The sequence below is a fragment of the Grampus griseus genome, assembly GCF_964374135.1.
Source record: "Grampus griseus genome assembly, chromosome: 10".
NCBI classification, from domain to species: domain Eukaryota; kingdom Metazoa; phylum Chordata; class Mammalia; order Artiodactyla; family Delphinidae; genus Grampus; species Grampus griseus.
Genome location: NC_139004.1, coordinates 32,110,723 through 32,121,178, shown reverse-complemented (window position 1 = coordinate 32,121,178; position 10,456 = coordinate 32,110,723). Strand labels below are relative to the sequence as shown.

Genomic DNA, 10,456 nt, shown 5'->3' with positions numbered 1-10,456 from the left:
AGGCAGTGACTTGACTCTGGGCGCAGAGCCCGCGAGGGAGCGCAGGACGCGCCGTCCCTTCTGCCCGGCTCACCTCACGCTACTCTCCGTCTTTTCCACCCGCGGCCGCCTGGGCGGCTCGGGACCGACCGCCCGGGGCAGCGGTGGCGGTCTCGGCCGCCGGGGCTGTGGCGAGGCCGCGGCCCTCGGGGCGGCGGTAGCGGCGCCAGCGCTGGGGAGGCGAAGGAGGGAAGATGGCGTCGGAGCTGGAGCCCGAGGTGCAGGGCCTAGACCGGAGTTTGCTGGAATGTTCGGCTGAGGAGACCGCGGGGGTGAGTGCCGGGACCCAGGCGGGGACGTCCGGCCGTCGCAGGCCGCGCCCCGGGGGAGGAACAGATTACTGGAAATCCCGGAGCGGCCGGGCCCTGACTTGGGGTGACGACCGCGCTGGCCCCGTCGGCCTCGCCTTGTGGGTAACGGCCTGGGGAGGCCCCAGATCTTGTCCCTCTCCTTCCTTCTTTATCCACGAGTAGCCCGCAGGGCTGCTGGGTGCACCAGCCACCCTCACGTACCCTTTCGCTCTTCCATTATTTCTGCTTTCCCCCACACTCCCAGTAAGTCCCCAGCACAGGGCCTTTGCCCTTTATGCCAACTCTTAGAAGAGGGGAGGGAAAGACGCTTCCTGTTTTTTTGGGTACTTTGTCTTCCTGATTCATTTGCCTCCTCCTCTGAAACCTGCTACCTTATTTTGTTTCTGGGACCGCCCTAGGCACCAAAGGATGCCAGCGACACTGTTCACCCTCTTTACCTCTTCAGTGCGTTTTCGCACCGGTTTGGTCAGTCTACAACGTTGATGAATGTACGGAAAGTAGTGTCTTGACACGTTAACTGAGTGTGAGAAAGTGGTAGTGGAGACTGGGAGATTAAAACAATAATTTGTCTAGGAGTTGGGGGTAGTTGGAGAACAAACGTTATATAACTTTGAGAGAGCACCTCTCAGTAAATGGAAGCTAATAATGTGAGGTTTGGTCACAGCATAGTGGGAGCAGTTACGCCCCAAACTTAAAGCATTCAGACCTAGTCTTGTACTTAAACTGTAATACGAATATGCTGTATAAGTAGCAGAGTTGTAAAATAATTAATAAAACTCGATGGTATCTTTCCTCAAGGACAGGGAACACCCCCTAGAACAAATTGTCCATAATGATTCTGAATGGGCCAAAACAGCTGAGGCCCCACCTCTAGGGCCTCCAATTTAAAAAGCTGATAGGAAGGGAGTGACCTTTGAGCACAAGTCAACAATCTGAATGTTAGGAGCAAAATTGTAGTGGGGCGCTGTGGGGCTGTTGGTTAGTGAGGAGTTATTTTGGGTGAATTGATGAAGACACTAAACTCATAGTGGAAATAAATGTCAGGAGTAGAGGTGAAAAGTTTAAAGAAATACATTGTTGAATGATGCATCTTTGTTTGTTTGTTTGTTTTTAAACCAACTTGTTTAGTCTAGTTCTGTTTTCATTTACTTTCCGCTTAGTATTGCAACCCAAGGATTTTCCCCATCTGCCTTTTCATTTATCAAGAGGTTGAAAAAGAAAACGAAAGCAGTGTTCAAAGTAAATAGTAAAATGGTAATGACAGCTATTCCCTATCCATGTGATCTTATCAATATCTAGATAGCTAATCTGTTATTTACCTCAAAAATTTTTTTTTACTCCCACCAAATTTTGTCTGTTGACCCAGTGATACAGGCTATGTACTCTGTTTTTCCAATTCTAAAAGTGCAAGCCGCTGTACACCTGAAACTAACACAACATTGTTAATGGACTATACTCCAATATAGAATAAAAATTAAAATAAACAAATAAAAGTGCAAGCTATCAAGTGATTAGAGCTTCTCCAGTTTGTTGAGGTTCCTGAGGAAACTAGTTATAAAACTGGTGCTAGAGAGCAATGCTCCTAGTCCTTGTGTAGTGAAATTCTCAGACGTAGTGGGGGAAATTAAGGAAAATGCAGTCAAAACTTATAAATTTGGACTTAATTCGAGTTTGTGAAGTTCACAGTCTGAGCTACATTTTAGTTTTGCTCTGTTTACTCTTCTTTTTAAAATTATTTATTTATTTATTAGGCTGCGCCAGGTCTTTAGTTGCGGCATGCTTGATCTAATTCCCTGACCAAGGATCAAACCCAGGCCCCCTGCATTGGGAGCACGGAGTCTTAAAGCGCTGGACCACCAAGGAAGTCCCTTTGCTCTGTTTACTTTTAAATGACTTTCTGAAAAATAAGATTAAAAAAAAATTTAGTCTGAAGGCCAACAAAATTTCTTAAAGAAGCGTTCATCTAATATTAAAATACAAGATTCTTGCAGCAGTATAATTTGCCCTTACTTTGTGAGGAGTTTATTGTTTGTATTTGATTAAAACAGCATAACACTTTACTGTTCTTTCAGCTTAGGCCCCAGCCCAGCCATTTATCACAAATTAAAATTAATTGGGGGACTTCCCTGGTGGTCCAGTGATTAAGACTCAGCGCTCCCAATGCAGGTGGCCCAGTTTCAATCCCTAGTCAGGGAAGTAGATCCCACATGCTGCAACTAAGAGTTCTCATGCTGCAACTAAATATCCTGCATGCTGCAACAAAGATCCCGTCTACCGCAACTAAGACCCAATACAGCCAAAAAAATAAATAAATATATTTTTTTAAATTAAAATGAATTAATAAAGTTTTCTCCGGTAAAAATAAATTTTAGAGAGGGTAAACAAGCAAAGCAGTTATTAACAGCCTTTAGACTTCTGTTGCTGATAATTTGTTGGGATCACATCCATCTAAAGTTACTTAATAATGACTAGTGGCATTTTTCGCACAATTTATTTACACACTTGCTTTTCTTATTTGTATTATGAGGAGGAAGGACTTTTTGTGATCCCATCTATTCTTACTAGAATGCCTCACAAATAAAAGTATTTAAGTACTACTCACTTCAATAATTTTAAGTTTAGGATATTAAATTGGCCCTCTGTTGTAGTTTTTTCTTTTCCTTGATAGAGTTGATTCTACAAGTATGACTTCCCCAACACTTCTTGACTCTATCTACATTTCATGCTCCACAGATTTGATTATATGTTCCAGTGGATGATTATGATTTAAGAGGTACATATATTGTTTTTCCCCAAATCTGAAAGAAATACATATTCATTATAGAAGTCTTATGTAGAGTATTATACCTATATTGGTTACTTTTTGCCTTAAAATTTTCAAGTTTTATATAAAATTCACGTATCTTACAATTCAAGTCAGTGGTTTTTAGTATATGCAGAGTTGTGCAGCCCTCACCACAATCAATTTTAGTACATTTTCATCACTGCAAAAAAGAAATCCTATATCCATTAGCTATACACTCCCCATTTTCTCCTAACCTCCCAAACTCTAGGCCCACTGCTGACCTATTTCTTTGTCTCCATAGATTTGTCTATTCTGGAAATTTCATGTAAACAGAATCATGTAATATGTTGTCTTTTGTGACTGGCTTCTTTCACTTAGCATAAGTTTTTAAGGTTCGTCCATGTTGCAGCATGTATCATCAATACTTCATTCCTTTTTACTGCCAAATGATAGTCCATTACGTGGATATACCATATTTTATTTATCCATTCATCCGTTGATGGATGTTTGGATTATTTCTACTTTGTGGATATTATGAATTGTGCTATGGTGAACATTTCTGTACAATTTTTTATGGGGACATATGTTTTCATTTCTCTTGGGCATATACCCAGGAGTGGAATTGCTGGGTCAGGAATTGCTAGACTAAAATGGCTGCATCATTTTACCTTCCCACTAGCAGATGTGAAGTTTTCAGTGGGTTTTTTCACATCCTTGCCAGCACTAGTTAATTGTCTGTCTTTTTGATTATAGCCATTCTGTTAGGTGTAAAGTGGCATCTCCTTGTAGTTTTGATTTGTATCAGTATTTCCCTCGTGACTCATGATGTTGAACATCTTTTCATAAGCTTATTGGCTATTTGTATATCTTCTTTGGAAGTGTCAATTCAGATCTTTTGCCTATTTTTTCATTTTGTCTTCTGTTTTTTGCCTATTTTTAAATTAGATTCTCTTGTTTTTTATTACTGAGTTTCTGTATTATTTTGATTTGTGAATGTTTTTACTTCATTTCTAGAACTCTTAATATGATTTGTTTTAAATTTTTCTTAGTTCTAATTTTTTCTTAGTATAGTCCCGAAAGCTCCATTTTGGCCCTAGCAATTGTTGTTTTAGATTGTTGTTTTGTAGTTAACTTACATGTTGGTTATCCTTGTTCGAAAGCAAAATCAAATGTGCTTAAATAGAGTACAATTTTAATTTGGCATAGAATAATTAGATACTGTGATAAAAGGCTAACCCCTAGGGATTCTTTGATTTTTGTGTTTATTGTACTTGCTCTCTATCCCAAGGCTGAAATTAGCTTTCAAAAAAAGGCGAGCTCCTGCAAACATTGTCATAGCATGTTTACTTTAGTGGAATGAGTTGACAGTTTCTCTACTTCCGTTATTGAGGACTTCTAATAAGATAGTGCTTATTACTCTGGTGTGCACATTAGTGTGACAGCCACAGGTGTCTGAAATAAGGACAGATTAACATGCAACCAAATTAGAAATATCAATAATTCTTCATGTTGAAGAAACAGTTACAGTTAGCTTATATTACTGAGATCTGATATGAAAAGCTATAGGTTTTCTTTCTTTTGAGAAATATGTGAACCATTATTCTTAAAGGCAGCCAGAAATTTTCTCTTCACAACTTTTTTTTTTTAATCTATAGTGTCGCTAACCACTAATTCTATATTTCTGGTATAGATTTTTTCATGTAAAGGTGTCTTGCTTTATATATTAAGTGTTTAAATTTAATAAAGTTAAAATCCCAAATCAGGTGGTTTTTTGTTTGATTTTGTTTGTTTTGTTTTGCGAGTGGGCTTTCTCTAGTTGGTGGTGAGCGGGGTCTACTCTTCGTTGTGGTGTGTGGGCTTCTCATTGCGGTGGCTTCTCTTTTTGCAGAGCATGGGCCCTAGACGTGTGGGCTTCAGTAGTTGTGGCACACGGGCTCAGTAGTTGTGGTTCACGGGCTCTAGAGCGCAGGCTCATTAGCTGTGGTGCACTCTATGTGCTCTGTGGCACGTGGGATCTTCCCAGACCAGGGCTTGAACCCGTGTCCCCTGCATTGGCAGGCGGATTCTTAACCACTGTGCCACCAGGGAAGTCCTGTGAGGTGGTTTTATTTTTATTTATTTATTTATTTTTTTTTTGTGAGGTGGTTTTAAATGGAGCATATGCCTGCCTTTCTTGAAACAGACTTTTGTGTCTTGTTAATAATTTATAATAATATATAATAAAAGATATTTAGAGTAAAATGCTTGTTTTACTAATGATATATTTTGTATAAGGCAACTGATTTTTTTTTCTTAACCAGAAGCTGATACTAGTTTCTGAATTTTTTGTTTAAGAAATCTGTGAACAGATTTGACCCATCAGTGTTGTTAGAGCCACAAGACAACATAATTTCTTTTAGAAAGCATCACCCTTTATCCTCCCTGGATTAAAATTCTGCAAAAGTGATATTTTAAGAGAAATGGGAACATAAAATATAAAACAAAAAATTGCTGTTAAAATAAAACCTTTAAATGTGTTGTAAATTAAAATTGAAGCATAGTTTTCTAGGATTGTGGAGGTGAATTCTTGAATCTGAATGCTTAATTTTTCATCCATAAACAATAAATTGCTTAGGATAATTTGACTGCATTCATATTTTGATTAGGGTTTGCTGACAATGGGTGAAAACCCCTTTGATGTGGCCAAAAACATGTTTTTTAGCTCAAAGAATTAGATTTTTGTTTGCTTTTTGGTTGACTCTGTCTTTTACTATTGACTATCTTTTTTTTTTCTCGTTTGTTTTATAATTACTGAACTTAATGTGTGTGTGTGTGTATAATTTTGATTTGGAGCCACTTCTCCACTTCTCCTTGTAAGACCTTATACTCTTGTCTTACAGTGTTAGACATCTCTTGAACAATCTTTAAACCTATGGGATTGTCTCACCAGAAGTACTGTTTTAAGAGTAATTTAGTCTCTTTCCTACTTGCATAAAGCAAACACAGCAAAATTAGTAACATTTAGAAAGGATTGTTTCACTTTCGGGGTGAAAAGTTTTTCACTGTTATAAGTTTCCATCCAGCCCCTTAACTTATGAAGAGATTTTTACATTTTTAGGAAAAGTTCTCTAAAATGTGAAATTGACTAGAAAGGTAGTATATATCACCTCATGAATATGTAAAATCTCTCTATATATGTTATTTTTTCAGAGGAAGGAAGTGAGCTGAAGATTGTGCAAGTAATAGTTAAAAAGAAGACCTTATACTCTTGTCTTAACAGTGTTAGACATCACATAAACGTAAACTTTTTTTTTTAATTAATTTTTTTTGGAGTATAGCTGCTTTACAATGTTGTGTTAGTTTCTCCTGTACAGCAAAATGAATCAGCTATATATATACATATATCCCCTCTTTTTTGGATTTCCTTCCCATTTAGGTCAACACAGTGCATTAAGTAGAGTTCCCTGTGCTATACAGTATGTTCTCATTAGTTGTCTGTTTTATACATACTATCAATAGTGTATATGTGTCAATCCCAATCTTCATAAACTCTTTTTTAACAAGGATGTAATTTGAAATTTAGGTTGTAATCTATAGGTAAACATTGGACTTATGAGTTAACAGTTAACTGCATTTTTGTAGAAGTGAGTTGTTTCATATTTTCTGATTTCAAATTTTCACTTGGTTTAGAGCCAAAATGAGTAGGTCTTAATGACATAATTTGTAACTAAATAAATTATGTTTATTTGGAGGACAAACACAGATGGAATTGGCATGGGAAGCAGGAATAAATAAATGACAGAATATAGGGGAAGGCCTTAGGACTTAAGGAAATAGAAAGGGAAAAGAAAGGAGGTGGTTTGAAGGATGCCTATATAGGACTTATTTGGTTTGGTTTTTAAGAACCTGCAGGCCTGGATCTGCTTTATTTCTGTGTCCATTGAAGCCACGTTCCATTAAAGCCAAACATCTTTCTGTAATGTCAATGTTAAGTGACAGTCAGTAGTATATACATATTTATAGTCATTCAGTTAACGGATTTTACTAACTGCCCACTGGGGCTTGGTTCTGTTTTAGACATGGGGGATAGGGGAACAGGAGATGGGGGTGAGGAAGAGGCTAAGAAGACGTCTTAGAGAAAGTGAAACATAAACTGAGATCTGAAGAATGAGTAGATAACAGCCCTGTAAAGCAGAGAGAGAGGAGCAATACTGATCAGGAGGAGGAAACTGGAAAGTATGATACAAGGCAAAGGACCTTGTAAACCAGGGGTCCTCAACCCCCGGGCTGAGGACCGGTAGTGGTCCACAGCTTGTCAGGAGCTGGGCTGCACAGCAGGAGGTGAGCAGCAGGCGAGCCAGCGAAGCTTCATCTGCCGCTCCCTATCGCTAGCATTACCGTCTGAACCACCCCCCCCCCACCCGCCGTCTGTGGAAAAATTGTCTTCCATTAAACCAGTCCATGGTGCCAAAACGTTTGGGGACCGCTGTTGTAAACCATGTCAGTGGACTTGATTTGATCCTAAATAGAAGGGGAAGCTGAATGACATGATCAGACTGGCATTTTGCAAGAAACACTCTGGTAGTGAGGTTGGAAAAATGGACTGTAGAGGGACCAGACTAGTGGGGATTACTAGTTAGGACACAGTTGCATTAATCCTTGCAAAAGACAGGAGTGGGGAGTTTGGACTAGGGTAGTGGAAGTAGTGCCACCGGAGATGGACAGAAAGAAATGGATGGATTCAACAGATACTTAGGAGGCCTAATAGACAAGACATGATGACTAATTGGATGTTGGGGTGAGGAAAAAAGATTTCTGAGTTTTTCTGGTTTGGATACCTGGGTAGATGCTGGTGTCTGAAATAGAGAAATGGAGAAAATAGCAGGGTGTTTTTTGTGGTGTGGGAGATCATGAGTTCAATTTTGGACATATTGAGTTTGTGTCTGAAAGGAAAAACTGTTTCTTCCTTTTCTTTTTATTCTCACATCAATACTTCCGGCCGCCAAACGTGTGTGTGTGTGTGGGGGGGGGTGGTGGTGGTGGTTTCCTACACCAGGCAATTCTCTCGTTCTCAGCAGACAGCAGTTGGGTGTCCTACAACTCAGTCAGTTCTGACACTGTACACCTGCAGTTAGCATCAGATCCCACAGATTAAGGGCTCAGTCCCACAAGGCTGCCCCGCTTCACTACTGCAGATGCCAATCACAAGCAGTGGGTCCTCAGGTTACCCACAACTTATGTTGCAAATTAGGGGGTTCCCATGACCCCCTCTTTGGGTTCGATAATTTTCTAGAATGGCTCACAAAACTCAGGGAAACAGTTTATTTACTAGATTACTTGTTTATTATAAAATGATACAACTCAGGAACAGCCAGATGGAATAGAGCAAGGTATGTGGGAAGGGGTGTGGAGCTTCCATGCCCTCTCTGGGCGTGCCAGCACCTCTGTTTGTTCATCAACCAAGGAGATCTCTGAACCCCGACATTTTTGGATTTTTATGGAGGCTTTGTGCCTCCATAGGCATGATGATCAAATGATTGGTCATTAGTGCTTAACTCCACCTCCAGCACCTCTCCCTTCCCTGAAGTTGGTTGGGGTGGAGACTGTAAGTTCCACCCTACTAATCATGTGGCTAGTTCCCCTGGCAACTAGCTTCCCATCTTTAGGGGCTTTCCAAAACTCACCTTAGTAATATCAACTCAGGCCTGATTGAAGGGGGCTTGTTATGAATAGCAAAAGACATTCCTTTCACTTTTATCTCACTTATCACTTAGGAAATTGGAAGATTTTTAAGAGCTCTGTGCTAGGAATGAGAAGACCAAATATGTTTTTCTTATCATAATATCACAGTATCTATTAGATATCTAAGTATAATTATCACAGGTAGTAGGACATGAAAGTTTGGGGACAGGGGAAAGTGACTTTTTAAAATGTTTTTAACAGGGAGAGCAAAGCAGAAAGGGCTTATAGAGAGGTTGATCAGGGAATAAAGATATAATCGATAGAACAAACTCTCTTATGGACTGACATTCATAAGAGACTGGCGTGTCCTTTATAATCATTGAGAAATAGAATTAGTGTATTGGCTGTTCATGTTCACTGTATGCTCTTCCTGTCAGCAAACCGACAGGAGAATCCAGATCACAATCAGAATATCATTTGAGCAAAGCATTAGAAATTAGAAAGGAAGTCAGATGGGCTCAATGGCTAGTGTCTTATAAGATGATATGTTGTGGTCATTTTCCTGTATTGCCTACAGAAGGTTGCTTCAAGAGTCATTTTGAGGAGATGGGCTCGTTCCGCTTTACTTTCACTTTAAGTTGAATTTTAAAATACTGGGCATTTTAGTAAAATTCTAAATTGAGTTTTATCCTTTTTTGGAAAGAAGACATGCAGTGATGAATGTCAATAAAATAATTTATAAGACTCATTATTTTTGCACCTAAAAGAAAATAGAGTATGTTTATTCAAATTAGCAGTTTATTGACCTTGTTTAAAACTATTTTTTCTTTTTTCTTTTTTAAAGAAATGGCTGCAAGCAACTGACCTCACTAGAGAAGTGAACCAGCATTTGGCTCACTATGTACCCAAAATCTACTGCAGGGGTCCCAACCCTTTTCCACAGAAAGAAGACATGTTGGCACACCAAGTTTTGTTGGGACCAATGGAATGGTACCTTTGTGGTGAAGATCCTGAGTTGGGATTTTCAAAACTTGAACAAACAAACAAACCTTCTCATCTTTGTGGTCGTGTTTTTAAAGTGGGAGAACCTACATACTCTTGCAGGTAAGATATTGTCATTTTCTTTCTTTCCTTGTTTTTACTTGACTTTTTTATTCCTGAAACCTTACATTTTTGTTTTCAAATTATGAAATATCAGTATTATATATGTATATATGTGTGTTAGTTTCCACAACAAATAAATGTGTCTTAATAAATTATTATAAACAAACATTATATAATTATTTTCCAGGTCAAGATATAGAACATCACCAGCATTCCAGAAACCCATTGTGTACTTTATTCCTCCCCCATAATTAGCTCCTACCTTGACTCTTGTAATAATCACTTCCTTGCTTTTTTTTTTTAACACGGGCCTCTCACTGTTGTGGTCTCTCCCGTTGCGGAGCACAGGCTCCGGACGCACAGGCTCAGCGGCCATGGCTCACAGGCCCAGCTGCTCCGCGGCATGTGGGATCCTCCCGGACCGGGAAACGAACCCGCGTCCCCTGCATCGACAGGTGGACTCTCAACCACTGCGCCACCAGGGAAGCCCACTTCCTTGCTTTTCTTGATGGTTACAGTGATTCTTTTTGATGTTCGAATTATCCTACATTTGACC

General features: G+C 39.5%; 1 protein-coding gene across 4 annotated transcripts in view; it reads left to right on the top strand.

The window, feature by feature from the left end:
* The first annotated feature begins 219 nt into the window (after positions 1-219).
* UBR2 (ubiquitin protein ligase E3 component n-recognin 2) overlaps positions 220-10,456 on the top strand; it is a 115,540-nt gene continuing 105,303 nt past the window's right edge. For all 4 annotated transcript variants that reach the window (XM_082664447.1, XM_082664446.1, XM_082664449.1 and 1 more), the window contains exons 1-2: positions 220-311; positions 9,641-9,900. In XM_082664447.1, the coding sequence (XP_082520573.1) occupies positions 234-311; positions 9,641-9,900 (338 nt within the window). In that variant the 5' untranslated portion in view covers positions 220-233. The remainder of the gene's footprint in view (positions 312-9,640; positions 9,901-10,456) is intronic.